The following is an 18,122-nucleotide window of genomic DNA, read 5'->3' as shown; positions in this document are numbered from 1 at the left end:
TGCTTTCATTTGATCATGGCAAATCTTAAACGTCCTAGTAGTGTTGTTTTCAGCAATGATGACGAAAACGAAAATATTTCGTTGATGAAACATTTTTTTCATGACCAGCTAAAAAAATGTATCTTGGGAGACTAAAACATAATGAGACGAATGCCAGTTTTCGTCTGACGTGACGAGAACGAGATGAAAATTCACCATAGTTTCTGTCATACGTCCACAATGTGACATTTTCTTATCATATGTGCAATTAGTGCGCATCGTAGCAGCGTTTGGTCGTGTCACTCATGGGACGTGCTGCCCCACCACACAAGCTGTCGCACTGGTGTCCTCACCAGGCTCCAGATTTGCCTTGCCTGTGAAACACACGTCGGGTGCTGCTTGGTAAGTCTTGTTTTCTTATCTTGGCTAGATATTCCATGCTGCTTTAGCCTTTAAAGGTCTGTGCTGAGTTGCCATCACACACTAAATGAAACTTGTAACATTAGCATATAGGGCTGTCCCAAACGACTAATTTTCTCCCGATTAGTCAGCCGACTATTTTTACGATTAGTCGACTAATCTAATAATTTAAAAAAAAAAAAAAAAAAAAAAAAAAAATTTTTTTTTTTTTTTTTTTTTTACTAATTTAGCAATGAAATTTTTGTTGACGCTTATCAATTCACATAAACATATTGGAACACTTAAATTATTTATTAAAGTACAAATAAACACGTAAATAAAAATAATAAATCACAAATAAACATTGAGTTCAAATGCTGGTAGAATTAACTAGTGCAAAACAATGGAATGTAAACAGATTCAGAACACTGACTTCGCCTTTCCAACATGATTCAAAACAATTCTTAAAAAAACACCTAGCCTTAATATTATAGTATAGTACTATATATAATAGTTTTATAATAATTATAATAAATATTCATTGCCAATCAGATTTTTCATAAAGGGTGTCATTTTAAAGGTATTCTTAGTGTCGAATCTAAATTCTGAAGTATGCGGGATTAACTCCTGAAATCGTTATTTATATGACGAACATGACATGCTTTTATTTTGAAATGTTCACCGGAAGTAAGTTTGCTAAACCGCTAACTGGAAGTACGTTCGCTAAACCGCTAACTTCAGCTTTACACTCCGCAAAAAAAGCACTTTTTGTCATTGCATGTGTCAATAATAGAACTTTTTTGTCATTTTTTTCGTTTGCAAATGATGTTAACCAGCGATTTTTCATGTTTGAAGTGTCACCTTTTAACCGCAAGTTTGCTTTCACGAGACGACTGCCAATGTTTCATAGCAGGCTAAAGTACAGGTAGGTTGCCTTTTTCCCCCCATTCACCCCAGTGTAGCAATGCTAACATTACAGCGTTTAATATAGATGTTTTTTCTTATTTTATATGTCTGAACTTTAACTCTACAGCGTGTTGATAAGAGAAAGGAGTCTCACATGCCATCAGCACGCACGCACCAATGTATGCACACACGCACGTGCGCAGCGATAAAAGGCAGCCGTGAAAATTACCGCCCTCATTTTTATTTGCCGTGCGATAAATGGACTCATTGCATATCGCAACAGGCTTAGCAACTTCAATAAAACATGTCGTTAGTTAGTTAGATGGACTTACAAACTGGGCGACGGCGCTTGAGGTGTTTATTCACGGCCGACGTGCAGCCAAGCTTGGCATTGAAGAGACAGGACAGAAAGAGTGTACCTTCCTTTGTTTCTTTAAATTAAGTCAATGTTTTGGACACTCTGGTGTGCTTTTTTTGGCTTTGTGCCGCTTTCCCCGCTTGCATACAGAGCGCGTCCGACACTCTGAACTTTCCACGCATATATTTTTTTTAACCCTTTACTGACCGTCGACAGGATGTTGTGCTCGTCGACGGATTTACGTCATCGATGACGTCGACAATGTCGACTAGTCGGGACAGCTCTATTAGCATAGCGTTTGCATTAGCACTTAGTAGAGGCGTGTGAAATTTCCGATTCTTAGATTATTCGCGATTCGGCCTTGGAACATTCGAGAACGATTCACAAATTCCAATTAGGGATGTCCCGATCCAGGTTTTTGCACTTCCGATCTGATACCGATACTGGCCGATACCGACCTATCTGAGCATGTGTTGAAGTTTAAAGTTATTTAGCCTCCTTACTTAGTTGTCAGACTCATGTTGAAAACGGTCTTAGTACTCTTGATAGAAATTAGCCAGCTGAATTAGGTGAGTTTGAATAACACACAACGGTTGGTAACAAGAAACTGACCTGTTTATTCAGTGAAAAACACAAAACATTGTAAATAACAAACAGAAATGGCATAGTCAGTCAGTAAAACGTGCAAATAATATTGTAAACTGTCTTAAAAAAGCAAAACACACCAACAACCTCAGTGGAAAATCCCACAAATCCCCCAAGCTATTATGTTTCGTGCATTAGTTACAAAAAATGTATAAAAAACCTCTCAGGTTTAAATAAACGAATATTTCAGTATCGAGTTAACATTTTAAAACAGTAAATAAAATACTCAAGTCCCCATTCTGCATCAGCAGCTTTAAACTACATTCAATTCATTTAATTTTGCGAATCAACTGTTAAAGTTGTTAAAATTGCTCCTGTCATTCCATAATTTCCCTTCTGTCTACTTTCGACATGTGAAAGTTTTAAAACTGTTTTGAAGATAAATTCAATTGGGAGACGGTAATGTAAATGTAGTGTGTTGAAGGTGTGCCGTAAAATGCGGATCGGATTTTAGGGAAACCAAAGCAAAAACTGGAATGGGAATGTAAATCGGTGCGCTGGAAAACCCGGACCGGAGTTCGAAAAAAAAAAAAACCTGGATCGGAAGTCTGGATCGGAATTTTTTCCGTGTTCCGATCCGATAACGATGCGCAAATATCGGATCGGGACATCTGTAATTCTGATTATTGAATTATACCAGGTAAAGCCGAAGTAAAACACAGTCAGCGTGGTCTTTGGGACGCAATGAGGAACGGATCGAGAGTAAATATCATGTTCAACTCATGGCGCTAGATAAAAAAACAATCATACCTGACTGCGGCTGACAGCCACTACAAACAACGCCCAATTGCTAGTTGCTACAAACATACGGCTACAGTAGATAACATATATATGTAGAACTAGATGCAAAATGACAGACGACGTCAGTTTTAGAACATGTATTATTGAACAGAGATGCGAAATGACAGACTTTCCGGCGTAAGTAAACAGCCGCCATCTTAAAGCAGTAGACCTCTCTAGAAGGCTCTGTTGTAGCGAACCTAATTAACTTTTTATCTAAAATAATCGGCAGAATCTTTTCTTGAATCTATCTTTAAATGATGAAATAGTGTTAAAACTTTGACAAAAGTAGACAGAAGGGAAATTATGGAATAACGGGAGCAATTTTAACAACTGTAACAGTTGATTCACAACATTAAATTAATTGAATGTAGTTTAAAACTGCTGATACAGAATGGGGACTGGAGTTTTTTATTTACTGTTATTTTTGTTTACTGTTATATGTTAACTTGATACTGATATAGTTGTTTGGTTTAGCCTGAGAGGATTTTTGAACAATTTTGGAACTAATGTACAAAATATTTAAAAAAAAAAAAAAAAAAAAAAAAAAAAAAAAGGAGGGGGGGTGCATCAATAATCGTTTTATAATCGAATCAGAGCATCTGAATCGTAATCGTAATCGAATCGTTAGGTGCCCAAAGATTCCCAGCTCTAGCACTTAGCGTGGTAAGTGTTATCTTAAAGAGTGTTACTCTTAAAACATTTTACATATCGTGGCATCCAGGTGAGTTTAGTTCATACTGTCCGCTCTATAAGGCACACCTAAAAGCTTTCCATTTTCTCAAATACGACAGTGCGCTTTATAATCCGATTGTACACTCTACAATTATGTGCTCGTCTGGCAATGTTCATTCAAAACTGTCGGAAACCTTTTACTTATTTATTTATTTACTCATGGACTACAACTTTTTAGTTACAGTTACAGTTAGTTTACATACGAAAACATTTTGAGTAATTGATGACAAAAACTAGACAAAGACAAACACATTTTTAAATGACTAAAATATTACTACGACTAATAAGTATTTTCGTCCAAAAGAGTAGGACTAAGACGAAAAGCACAAGGGCTGCAAGAAACAACACTGTGTCCGAGGCTATGTTTGAGGCTTGGACTTACCTGAACATTTGCCGCCTCTGCTGGGTACGTGTACATACGTAGTCATCCTGAGCACTAGACGGGGAAGAGTTTAGGAAGTATCAATGATAGAAAAAGGCAGATAGAAACCAATCCAAACCCGAACAGGAAAAAAAAAGGCAATTCATGTTCTCTAAAAAAAATACGTGCTATTAATTGCAGGTGACTAAATCAATCGAAAACTTTGCTGGTTTTTAATTTGTTATTTGATTACATTATTATTTTCTAATAATTTTATTTACAAAGAAATTCAATAAAATAAAATAGCAGAAAAAGGTGAAGTCATTGAATAATAGTGTTTATTAGTTGTGATTTCAATAGCAATGAATAATATAATTTTTTTTCTATGAACAGCTAGTCATGATTTAATCGTTTAGAAAAATAATCATTGTTTGAGACCGATGTAGGAATAATTTTTAGGTGAAAATATGGGCTGTCAAACGATTAAAATTTTTAAATCGAGTTAATCACAGCTTAAAAATTAATTAATCGTAATTAATCGCAATTCAAACCATCTCTAAAATATGCCGTATTTTTCTGTAAATTATTGTTGGAATGGAAAGACAAGACGGACATAAACTTTCAACATACTGTACATTAGTACTGTATTTGTTTATTATAACAAATCCACAAGATGGCATTACCATTATTAACATTCTTTCTGTGAAAGGGATCCACGGATAGAAAGACTTGAAGTTCTTAAAAGATACATTTGAGTACAAGTTATAGTAATTTTGTATTAAAACCCCTCTTAATGTTTTCGTTTTAATAAAATTTGTAAAAAATTTCAATCAAAAAAGAAACTAATAGCTCGCCATTAGGACGTCACATGGGCTCCTTGCCGTTTTTCCAGTGTCTTTAATTACGTATGGTAGTGATTGAAATACACCGCAAGGTGTCCATGGCGAGGCAAAGTCTGAGTAAGTTTTATGTGTATTTTGCGTTGCTATTTTGATTGGGAATGCCAGTTCTCTTTGTATTGAGCGCTTTTCTTTTTGTGAACATTATTAATTTGAGAGATAAGAATATTATTTTTGTTGTGCTTTCACTAAATGATACTGTAGTGACTTAACTGTTCCGCCTAAATGCATGATGGGAGGTTGGGCAACCATGACTGTCAGTGGTGGCTGCAAATGGTATAGAGTATGTTCTGCGTTGTATTCAATTAAGCGTGTTAAGAAAAAAAGATTGTCTCCTATGAGAGAAAGGAATATTACTTTTGTTGTGCTTTCAATAAATGAAACTATAGGGACTTAACTGTTCCGGCCCAAGGCATGATGGAAAGTTGGGCAACCATGACTGTCAGTGGTGGCTGCAAATAGTATACAGTATGATCTGCGTTGTGTTCAATTAAGCGTGTTAAGAAATAGATCGTCTCCTGTCCTTCTTCCCCGCGTCATTTGCCACAGTACTTATGTTTGTTGTGAAAGAGTTGCCAAAGCTTAAGCCAATAAAAGGTGCGGTCCAATGAACGCCTGTGTCCACTCACATTTCTTTGCCTTTTTGCTCCAATGTGCTAAAACGGCGTCATTGTTAACTGTTTGAGGCAACGCATGAATGGGTCATTCCATGCATGCGTTAATTGCGTTAAATATTTTAATGTGATTCATTTAAAAAATTGATTACCGCCCGTTAACGCGATAAATTTGAAAGCACTAGTAAAAATATGTTTTAATCTGAGTTCATGATCAATATAACAATGGATTCTAAACATTTGATGACGAAATGACTATCAATGTGATACTCCACATGTTGAGATTGAACCAAATACAATAATCAGATTATAATTTACCTTTGATCCAGTATGAAGTGATCTTCCTGTGAGTGAAAATAAAAGGAGATGATTGTAGTGCAATAACAATACTAGTATTAATTAGCCTGTTAACCCTTTCTAGGGCAAGTGACTATTAATAGTAATTAAAAAAACTTAAATTAGACCCAGTGCAAGTATTTTTTTATCTACCGTATTGGCCTGAATATAAGACGGTGTTTTTTTGCATTGAAATAAGACCGAAGAAGTGGGGTTCGTCTTATATTCGCAGTCTAGATATTATACCCATTCACGACGCTAGCTGGCGCCAGATATCATTGAAGCGATGTTCTGTCATGACAGATCTCAGCTACTCTCAAGTTTAACCAATTTGCATTATTTTATTGCAATGTTTTTCCTTATTCAGATTTGTTTCAAGTCTACAGTTACAGTTAGACTTCACTTTGATGGTTAATCCAATTATTGCAATTTTGTTGTTATATCACAATAGATTGGTTTATTTACATTTCAAAAACCAGAAGCCATTCATTAATGAATGTGACTGACCAATACGCGGGGTCTGGAAGGCAAATTGTTGTTGGATTACCTTTAAATACCAGCTACTTTTTGAGCAGAATTCTTGCTTTGTATAGGCTAATGTTCTAATTGTTGAAAGGGATGTAATAAACAACTAGCGCATTTATATTAGTGATGCACGATAATACATTTTTCAACCGATATCGATAACCGATAATTTCCTGCCCCTTCCACCTGATAACCGATAATGTCACGCCGATAATTCTATTCAAATATGTATGTAAAATCTTAAAGTACGGTATACAAAGATCAAATGTTACTGTGCAAAAATGTAATTTAGTTTAATTTTTTCCCCCACATCAAATGTGAACAAGTAGTAAATTCCAACAACTAAACAATGCCAATGACGTTGTGTAATGGTAAGCTTTTGGGAACAATTACTTAGAGAGTAAAGACCCAAGTTGCACAAAAATGCCTTTAAAAGGAAGCCATTTCTAACATATATCACATTACTACACTGCAAAAACACCTCCTTAAAACTGGCAGAATTGGACAAAACTGTTGATTGCGCACATTTGGAGGCTAAATCAAGTATATAATTATCGGATTGCATTATCGGTTGAATTTCGTTTTATCTGGATTATCTGTGTGACGTCATAATTGCCATTATCGGCCGATAATTATCGGTGACCGATATTATCGTGCATCTCTAATTTATATTTTGCATTTTGTTTTCTTACTGTACCGAAAATGAACCGAACCGTGACCTCAAAACCGAGGTACGTACCGAACCGAGACTTTTGTGTACCGTTACACCCCTAGTGGACAGGCATTGAATGTTTATATTTCAATTCCATTGACGGCGCTAGATGGCCAATCCATTTGACTGCCTTCGATGGCAGCCAATGAGTTAAAGGCGTTCCCTATGAAGGGTTAATGTAATAACCAATGCAATATTTACGTATAGCCATTAGTTGCAGGTCTTTAAAAGATATCAAATCAACTCCATTTGCCGAGAATTAAAGTCTATAAATTCTTAATCCGACAGTGTAATTGCTGGTAAAAACTGAGATGAATTTGCACAAGAATAGACAACAGATTTGTGCAGCAAGACCCCCTCCCCCATCCCGCCCACACAAGGAGCGCTCACTCACATCATGTGCAAATATCCTCTCCCTGGCTCGCTGGTACTCCTCCTCCCTTTCCTCCATCGATTTGCTTTTCTTGTCTGCTTTCAAACGCATCCGAATCTGGCGAGGATGCAGCACACCAACATACACACGCCCACGCTTTTTAGCAGGTATACCAGGGATGCCAGATTGTCCCGCTCGTACCGAACGTGTCAAAAAATGAAAGTGACAGCTCGGCGGCGGTGGCGGCGGGGTGGGGACACCTACGGTGCTGTCGTCGCGATCAAAGCTGGAGTTGTCTCGTTTAAGAATGTACCGTTTCTGGAAATCGTCCGTCCTGTCATCCTTGATGTGCTCGGAGAATTTCTGATCGGGGCTGTCGGTGGGAAATTTTGAACAGTTAAGGAGGCGAGCGTCATTTCAGGCAGATGCTGACAGCAACATATGTTAATCAACGCGAGGGCAAAAAAGGCCGGCGCGCTTGTGACGTGTATGACAATCTGCGAAAAGATGCTCACATCCTCGTGTTGGTAGTTTTGTTGATCACAACTGACTTCCCAGTCAGGTCCACATTGTGATCCAAACCAAAGTAGGCGGCCACGCGGTGCAACAACATCCTGTGGTAGGACGTCATAGGTGGGAATGTTCTTTTTTGACTTCTAAAAAGAGACAGAGGGGTGCGGGTCAAAAGTGGGCAAGAGCTCATCCTGAGTAGAAACTGACGCTACAGTTAAAAAAAAATCTCCAGAACACACTATAAAAAGCTCACACTGATCCTCCTGATATTTTGGTAGCACCCGCTTCAGGGATCAGAAAGTGAATTCACCCTTCTCAGTAATAACACTTAAGCTTTCACCCTGCATTTAAATTGATGCCAAATACTTGAGCGGAATAAAAATTGAACTATGAACAAAACTTACTCATTGTTGCTGATGAAGTCCAAAATATCTTGTTCGAGCTTAAGCAGCATAATTCGGTCCCTTGAAAAAACAAAACAAAACACACAAAGCATTTAGAAGGTGCTATGAGATACTACAGCAAGTGACTTCAAATGATAGCAACCATGTTTTGAACACAAATCCATCCAAAAAATGTCCAAACAAAAGATTATGTCCCAACCAGAATGAGCTGCAGATATTTGCTAGCATGCTACCCATAGGGTTTCTGTTCTGTTTTGTTGTCGTGCAGGGGCGGACTGGTAATCTGTGGCTTCTGGAGGATCACAGAACGGCTGGTGCCCTGGACGGCCGGTGGCCGCCATTCATTATACATCACTGTTTTTATCCCCCTAACCTCTGATTATCTACAGTTCGCATCCAATCCAACAGGTGGCAGCAATGCGCCTGGCTGTTCACCGCCAATCTGATAGAAGAATGAAGAAAGCACAGAGTAGCCTTCATTGGTTCCTTGTGGAAGCAAAGCAGCGACGAGCGTTAATGCACAATATGGATAGTGGTGGCAAAAAAAGAAAAGAGAAGGGTGGCACGGAGAAGGTTAGGGAGAAAAAAATTAAACTGGAGAGCGAAGCATTAAAATGTCATAAGTTGACAAATATTTTCGCAAGCAGCAGTCTGGCTGCAACGGCCACGTCGGGTAACAACTGTCCAGCCCCCGGCGACGATGAGAGTGGGAGCGGCAGCCGCTCTGACGTGCAGCCGGTGCAAGGAGAGAGAAAAGAAGAGGGAGGGGGTAATGGTAAGCTGGTGGAAGTTCCCCGGACAGGCGCAGAGCAAGTAAGTAGGGATGAAGAGGGTTACTTGCTCGGTATACTGGCAATTGTTATCCACCAGGTAGCTACATTTTAAATGAAATAAATGAATATTAAAGGGTTAGTGCCAGCTAGTCCATGTACCCGTTTCAAATCGTTGAAATCAAGTTACAGTACGCTAGTCCTACTATCCCTCTCCTAAGAAAAAATATTTTAGCTGTAAAACAACGTATGCACACACAGCAGCAATATTAATTCAGAAGAAATATAAAATATTAATGAAATGAATGGTTTTACTTTAAAGTTTAAATAGCTAAATTGATATGATGCAATTTTTAATTATTTATATATCGTTTTGTTTTCTGGTTAATACTTTCCAATGAAGATTATGTAGAAACGATTTGTCTTGAAATGTTTATTGTATTTTCATTGAAATTTATTATATGTGTGGCAAGATTAATTATGGCATAAACAATGAAGTCATTTTATAGACACAGAAGATAGCTGCTATTATAATCAATTGGATACATAAAACTTGCTTTAAAAAAATAAATTCTTTAATTTGTTTATTCAGGTTGATCATAGAACTAGGGCAGAAGATGAATCCAATTCCAGTTCAGCCTTGCAGTACTTTGAGCGCAGACAGTCACAGTCTAGACACATTTTTTACTTACCACCCTCAGAAAAAGACAAAACACCTGACTGTACAAAGAATATTCATACGCAAAGATGGCACAGATAGAATATGGCTTACATACTGCGAAGAAAATCATAAACCATATTGTATATGTATAATAATGCAATGTGTAGTTCTTCATAGCCGCTTCATTTTTTTCTCTCAAAGTGCATAAAATTGATGCATTTTACAATTAAATGTAAAAAAAAAAAAATTCTCCCAGGGGGGCATGCCCCCGGAACCCCTTAGAGGGTCTGTGTTTCCCTTCGTACAGCGATTCTTGTGGGCTGGGCTGAGTCAAAGTCCAGGGCTGCTTTTTGGTCCCAGTCCGCCCCTGTTGTTGTGTGACTGTTCTGTCAACATGTACAAGCTAGCACGGCGCTCAAAAATGTAAACATGATAAATCTAGATGTGATAAATTCTGGTTGCGATGTCACAACAAAAATTGCTGAAAAAAGGTGTTCCCCGATGCATTGTTTTGGGAAAGAAAAAAAAAACAAAACCCAGCCAGATTCAAGAGCCAAATTCATTTTCCAGTAGGGATGTCTCGGTCGCATATTTTTGCAACCGAGTACGAGTTCGAGTCACCTGATTTTGAGAATCTGCCGATACAGGGTCACGATCTGAAACCAAATAATTTTTTTTTTTTTTTTTTTTTTTAAACAAAAGTTCCAAACATGTTACAGTACTGTACTGTTTACATCACTTCCTCCTCCTCTTTTTCCAGGAGTGTTGCGGAGGATAAAACATATACCGTATTGGCCCAAATATAAGACGGTGTTTTTTGCATTGAAATAAGACTGAAAAAGTGGGGGTCATGTTATATTCGCGGTCTCGATGGTATACCCATTCACGACGCTAGATGGCGCCAGATATCATTGAAGCGATGTTCTGTCATGAAAGACCTCAGCTACTCTCAAGTTTAACCAGTTTGCATTATTTTATTGCAATGTTTTTCCTTATTCAGATTTGTTTCAAGACTACAGTTAGTTAGACTTCAATTTGATGGTTAATGCAGTTATTGCAATTTTGTTGTTTTATCACAATAGATTGGTTTATTTACATTTCAAAAACCAGAAGCCATTCATTTACAAATGTAATTGCACTTTAGTTTACATATTTAAATGTTCAGATATTAAGATCTGAATGAGGCAAAATAACATGCTTTTTCTCTCAAATTATTTTGTTATAATCATTTGTTTTTTTCTGTATAAAAATTAATTTGGTGTTCAAAAAGTCTTTTTTCAAACTTGAGTCTTGAAAAAGAGGGGGTCGTCTTATAATCAGGGCTGTCTTATATTCGGGCCAATACGGTATATTTTTGTTTCTTTTGACAATGCCATTGTATTTTTGAATTATTTTGTTACTTTTTAGCATTAAAATGTCCCGATCTGATCATGTAATCGGAAATCTGGACGATCGCGCCATTTTTTAGAGGATTAGAATCGTGTGAAAAGGATCGGGTTTTTAAATTCTAAAAAATATATTCATGCTTTTCTGTTTCATGCTCGTACAGCGCCACAGCCGCTCACCTTCTCTCCTGCTAAACAGTGCGGCCAAACTGTCCAGCTTGCATTTGGTACTTAAAGTTAACAATGATTGACAAGTTTGTAGCTTTGATCTTGGTAGAGAAGTTGGTAGCGCTACAATCAAAGGCACAAATCTGTCAATCATCATTAAACTTGCATAAGTGTGCTGTGGCAGCTCATTGTGTAAGTGAGAGGGTTTTCTCTGCATCGTGAGTGTCAAACCAGGAGGGAACTCACTCAAAACTGAATAAAGACAAGCATTTTCAACGTAATTCTTGTTTGAAAATAATTCACATTGTGAAAGCGGCACAGTGGCACAGTAGTAACATGTTTGGAACCTTTGTTCAACCCCCCCCCCCCCCCCCCAAAATTTTTTTTTTTGCAGTATTGGATTGAACCTCTCAAAATCTGGTGACTCAGACTCATAAATATGCGATCGGGACATCCCTAAAAATTACATTAGTTACGCCTCGTAATTTGCAAAATCAAAATTTCACAATGAAAAACAGATACGGGAAACGCCTGCGGTTTGAAAAAACTCCAATCTCACAAAAACATTTTTACACATTCATGAGGATGTTTTTTAGATGTTTAGAAATTAAAATATATCACGAGTACGCAACGGAAACCCATTTTTAAATTTTGTATGTCTTAGTACAGGGCGTACCCAGTCATATGATCACTTCTCTATATGCAAATAGTTTTGGGCAGCCATCTGCCTTCAGTAACATTCTGCCCGACAAGACCTTACATAGAGTTACGAGACACGCTTAAGTCAGAATTATTGATATTTTTCCGAAAATGCAATATCACTTTTTTTTAGAAAAAAATTATAATGGAAACTAGAGGAGTTCCAAAAAAAAGTGATTATTACATGCATCGCGACTCGACACGTGACGATTTGATTACGATTCATAAAGGTTCAAAAACGATGATTTTCACTCATAATTTTATGACAGCCGGTCGTAGCGGAACGAAATTCAAGACACGTCTGCCGCCCGCACACAATTAAAGGACATACACACACCGTTACGATGGATGCTCCCAGTTACTGGGAGAGAGATTTACTCCTTTTTAAAAGACTAGAAAATAAATTTGTGTATGAGACAGGCCGTCGCGCTTTTGTGCGCAAGTTATTTTTTAGAGCGAGAGGGGAAGAGAGATAGTTTGTTGCTCCTTGTCTTTCAGATGTCCAGCAGTAGTTTTAAGGCATTTCAATTGAAAAATGTCCTGAGTGTGTTGCTAAGACCTATGTGCGTCTATAAGAGGTGAGTACACGAACCCTCTTGTACTGTTTAGCCTTTATTGTTGCTGTTTTTGAGATGTTAATAGTTAGCACCGAGCGCTAAGCTAATGAGCTAATTTGCTAACGTGTATTTCATATGCAGAACGTGTAAAACCATGATTAAGTACAGCGGTAACACTACAAACATGCGAAATAGTACAGAAATCTGTTGTTGCAAGTGCTGCCTGGGAGCCGACAGGCGTGTGTGGGCGGGCAGGGGGAGAAGAAAGTGCGCGCGCTGTAATGAATGTGTGTGTGGTGGTGTTGTTTTTTTATGTGCTCGGCAATAAACGTCACAAGTTAAAAGTGATCAAGTGCAGTTGTGATTTCCACCTGTCACTCCAAGAGTTACAGAAGGGAGGTAACACTGTGAAAACAAAGTATATTGGTTAAAATAAATCTTATTTCTAAAGACACATTGTGTCCAGAAAATGTGGAATTCATTCCACCAGTGTAAATTTTATTGTATTGTTGAGAGAAATAAGTAATCCCTTTAAAACGGTTAATGTTTTTGCTCTTTCTTGTGAAAAATAAATAAATGAAAAAGCAGCTTATGGGCAGCTTTTTGTTGTATGGGCATGTTTCCATCATTCCTGTTGAGTCATTGTGATATTTTAAATAAATAATGGACAAAAATGTGTTTGTCTACTTTATTAATTAGTAATGTAAAACGCATCGATAATCGTGATAATTTTGAGAACTGCGACCAGCGTCAATACCGTGATCATCGTTCAAAAATCGAATCGTAGCACCCTGAATCGTAATCGAATCGAATCGTGGGGTGCCTAAAATGGCACACCCCTAATGGAAACCTAGCTACTGACGAAGGTGCACTTACCTGGGGTTGCTCTTCAGTGTGTTCACTAAAAACTGATGAAGATCAATGCCTGTGGAGTCAGTGTAGTCTTGACTGGAATCTAATAAAAAAATAAACAAGTGCTGTGAGAACTTGTCTGTAAAAGCCTAAGATTCAAAGTTTAAAACAACACGAAACACTGACATTTTACAAGCCCAAGCAGAACATTTAGGGGAAAGAAAATAAAAGCTACCTGCCTGATCAGTAAATACTGTACTCAAATTAGGCTTGGGCAATAAATCGATTTTATTAATTAATTTGAGTTTCTTATTTCAGTTTATAGAAAAAATATTTTGAGTTTTTGTTTGTTTGTTTTTTTTTCACAAAAAGAAATCTAGCAAGCAGATGTTGAAGAGATTATTCCTTGAGGAAGTGGTACTTTGTATTTGGAGGCTGACAGCACAAACGGAGGAGAGAAAAATGTCCCAAATTGTCATGCCCACGCAAGTGGATCCAAGATTTCAATTACTACATATATATATATTTTTTATTCACTGTTTTCTGAGTGAATCTCGGACCCATGCGGGCTCCAGTAGGTCCTCTGCAATATTTGCAGCGACTGTGGTTTAATTCAATGGAAGATTCATCTGAAAAATCCACCTTTTGGTTTGGTTTGGAGGTGGCAAAATCATGGTCTGGGGTTAAATCCAGTATGGGAGTGTGCGAGAGATCTGCATGGTGGAAGGCAACATAAATAGTCTGAAATATCAATAAATCTTAGCTGCCTCTTACATTCCTAACCATAAAAAGGGACAAATTCTGCAGCAAGATAGAGCTCCATCGGATACTTCAACCTCTACCTCAAAGTTCCTCAAGGCAAAGAAAATCAAGACCCTCCAGGACTGGCCAGCCCAGTCACCAGACATCAACATCATTAAGCCTGTCTGGGGTAGGATGAAAGAGGAAGCATGGAAGACGAAACCCAAGAATGTTGATGAACTGTGGGAGGCATGCAAGACTGCTTTCTTTGATGTTCCTGATGACTTCATCAATAAATTGTATGAATCCTTGCCGAACCGCATGGAAGTCTTACAAAATTTTAAATTTGGATCTCACAGCACCACTACTTAATTCGCTTAAGATATGTAACATATTTTTGTATTTGAAGTACATTTTATGTTCAATTTTCACACTACTTTGTGTAGGCGCCAAAACTTTTGTCTTGCCAAAATATGACCTTTGTGTCTCCATTAAATGATAACTCTTTTTTCAGTGAAACAAATATATTTTTGTACATTCAACATCATTTGGGAGGGTCTTAGCCATGTATTAAACCAATTGAATAATTAAAAGTCAGGTTATTAGCAATTTTTTATACAAAATGGATAAGCGACAAGACTTTTGTCAGGGAGTATATGCTTCGTCATTAAGGGTGTAACAGTACATGTATTTGTATTGAACCGTTTCGGTTCGGGGTCCTCGGTTCGGTATGAGGGCGTACCGAACGAGTTTCTAACGTAATGTAAAGTGCTGTCAAATTTAGCGCATTAACAGGCGGTAATTAATTTTTTTGAATTAATCACGTTAAAATATTTGACGTATTTAACGCAAGCGCGGAATGCCCGCTCATGCTTCCCATAATCCCACTGTTACATACCACGGACGGCTGCTAAGGGCGCAACATAAAACGAGACACGCACACAAGTTGCAAGTGGACACAAATTTATTCACACGAGTCGAACTCGCAATGAACAAAATATACAAAATGCTGAAGAAGCTGGCTTCAGCGTAAGCCCAGGCCAAAACAACAAACAAAATGAAACTACACTTGAACCCCACCCGCTAAGTAAACCCTGATCGTAAAAAAGAAAAAAAACAATACAGCCACTACCCTGGCCTCTACACTAAACAAAACGGATGAACGAAAAACGGCAGTTTACCTCAACTGCTGCGGTGCTCTTATTTACAGTGGTGAACAAAAACGATCCAATAACGAATGAACACAAAATACCTCACCGAAAAAGTGGGAGTGTAACAAAATAGTGATCAAATGCACAGGTGAATGAATAGCGAGCAAACGGCTGGCGAGGAGGTACGCGGGACGTATGCTGTCAAATGCGAAGTTGCAAACTCTGAATGTTGACTGTAAAATGACGAGCGGTCAGATGACTTTTGTTAACGCTGCCTTTATTTGGTTAACAAGACTCAGGCACAATACAACACACACGCGGGTATGCAAGCTCAAACAACAGCGTAATAGTATTACCCAGAGCCGTATTACAGTGTATCGGATTAGCTGCCGTAAAGCAAGTGTCGTTATTGCCGCAAATGTAAACAAAGCAAATGTAAACAATGTCAGACAGCGGCGAGTTTGGGTGGTCCGTCAGCGGCGGTGACGTCGTCAGCCCGTCCGGCGTCAATCAGAGAACGCCACGTTGGGGGGGGAGGCAGCCAGCTGGCGGACGCGGCGATCAGATGACTGACAGTCTCAAAAAAGATAACAATTAAACGGCCAGAGCGGTCGCACCACTCAGAAGTGCAGTGAGCAGCGTGGGTAACGGTTAAATGTTAACATGGAAGATGGTTGGCCCTCTGGGTGGGGAATTCAAATTAAAAAGAATATAGATGGAACAACTCTTCACTTCAGTGTTGCAACTGTTCAATTTTGCACATCAGATTTTAATTTTAAAGAAAAAGTCTTAGCCAAAGTTATTTTTATTTTGTTTTTCAAAATATCTACATTTCAGAATATTGTATTTTCTATTTTTGAGCAGAATTCTAGCTTTGTATAGGCTAATGTTCCTATTGTTGAAAGCACAAAAGTGTGTAATGAACAACTAGCACATTTATATTTTGCATTTTGTTTTCTTACTGTACCGAAAATGAACCAAACCGTGACCTCAAAACCGAGGTACGTACCGAACCGAGATTTTTGTGTACCGTTACACCCCTATTCGTCATATTTCCTCATCTTAGCTCTTCATGTCTCCAGTGCTCTTTGCTGTGCGCCCTTATTTGGTTCAAAAATACTGTGCCCACTCTGAAAATGAGAGTGCCATTGCCACCCACTGAGTGAATGTGCATGTACACTTTATTCTAGTACGGCATGTTCCCCGAGGCCACATGCGCCACTCACGGCGTCGCGCCCCACTATTTGGGAAGTACTTCAATAGGGTAATGGTGACCAAGATAGCGTCTAGGACCCATTATTGGGGCTTTGCCTCATCAGTGGTACGCCCCCACAAAAGTGTGGCAACTACAGCCTGTGGGAATCTATATAATTGCTTCAAACTTTAAACTGAATAACACTAATTATCCTCCCATCGCAAGATATAATTGAGACCGGAGAAGTGCTTTTGGATGAACAGGAGAATGCTTTGAAAAGGGGAAAGATAAAAAAAATGAATATTCCCTTTTTCTTACCTCGAGACAAAGTTTTTCTCTGCATTTTGTCCATCTTGTTGACCTTGTCAGAGATGACTTCTGTCTGAGCCTGTTTTTGTGTGGCGCCATGATCCTTTTCTAACATTCCAAGGAGTATTTCATCCTGAAAGTGTCCAAACACAATCAATTAGCCATTCAATATTTACGTTGTCTTGATTTATCTTCAAGTTTAGGACACACGAGAGCTTGCCGTTGACATTTCGGGAGGAGAGCCAATGTCAAAAAGGCTTGATAATAGTTTGGGAAGGTAAATTAACATTTCAATTTTCTTTTAATCTCATCTGAAGTTCAAGGTTAATTCAAGAGGAGAATGTTGAAGACACTTCAAAAAGCCTCACGGTTTATTACCCAAACCTGTCTCCTTGATGGCTTGCATCCATGAATTGCAAATCACACAAGCAATTAATCATCCAGATTATCTTGTTTTTATTAAACCATCTGAATAATACATGTATTACTTCTCCAAATTAAACAACACAGCACATTTCAATGCTTAAAATTCAAGAGCAGGAAGAGTTAGCAGTAAGCGCTCTCTAGCAGTAAAAGTTGTAACAGCGACTGCTGCAATCTGACTGCAAGCCTGCCGTGGGTGTATTTTATTTCTTCCTTCCATTGTGAGATCAAACAAAGAGCAGCCTTGGTTAACCGAAGCAGTGCTTTTCTTTGCCACAGACCCGTACAGTAACAGGAGTAATATCATATTTGCTGTTCAGGCAGTTCCAAATGTACTGAAAAGGCTTACCAGCCCACCAGCAACTTGCTTGACAGTAAGTTTTAAAATGTGAGTGAGAGGTAGACATGTGCCGATTACCGGTTTCAAGGTATACTGTGGTATGAAAACGACACGGTTTCAAAACCGCAAAAAATTTTCTGTCATACAGTCCCTATTAGTGATTTTTATGTCCCAAAAAGGCAGGGAGAAAGTGAGTACACCCCTCGCATTTCTGCAAATATTTAAGAATATCTTGTCATGGGACAACACTGACAAAATGACACTTTGACACAATGAAAAGTAGTCTGTGTGCAGCTTATTTAATAGAGTTGATTTATTTCCCCCTCAAAATA

At 38.3% G+C, this 18,122-nt stretch overlaps 1 protein-coding gene across 9 annotated transcripts in view; it reads right to left on the bottom strand.

The window, feature by feature from the left end:
• The window catches only part of LOC130905566 (R3H domain-containing protein 1-like), a 184,190-nt gene that overhangs the window by 74,263 nt on the left and 91,805 nt on the right, over positions 1-18,122 (bottom strand). For all 9 annotated transcript variants that reach the window (XR_009061121.1, XM_057819125.1, XM_057819101.1 and 6 more), the window contains 8 exons: positions 17,037-17,160; positions 13,656-13,734; positions 8,540-8,599; positions 8,138-8,278; positions 7,887-7,995; positions 7,644-7,739; positions 5,995-6,020; positions 4,185-4,238 (listed from right to left, as the gene is read on the bottom strand). Coding sequence is in view for 8 of the 9 variants with exons in the window: in XM_057819125.1 (XP_057675108.1) it covers positions 4,185-4,238; positions 5,995-6,020; positions 7,644-7,739; positions 7,887-7,995; positions 8,138-8,278; positions 8,540-8,599; positions 13,656-13,734; positions 17,037-17,160 (689 nt within the window). In the remaining variant the exon portion in view is untranslated. The remainder of the gene's footprint in view (positions 1-4,184; positions 4,239-5,994; positions 6,021-7,643; positions 7,740-7,886; positions 7,996-8,137; positions 8,279-8,539; positions 8,600-13,655; positions 13,735-17,036; positions 17,161-18,122) is intronic.

Source organism: Corythoichthys intestinalis, chromosome 2 (genome assembly GCF_030265065.1).
Source record: "Corythoichthys intestinalis isolate RoL2023-P3 chromosome 2, ASM3026506v1, whole genome shotgun sequence".
Lineage (NCBI taxonomy): Eukaryota > Metazoa > Chordata > Actinopteri > Syngnathiformes > Syngnathidae > Corythoichthys > Corythoichthys intestinalis.
Note: the sequence above shows the minus strand (reverse complement) of the source record. Positions and strands in the feature narration are given on the sequence as shown.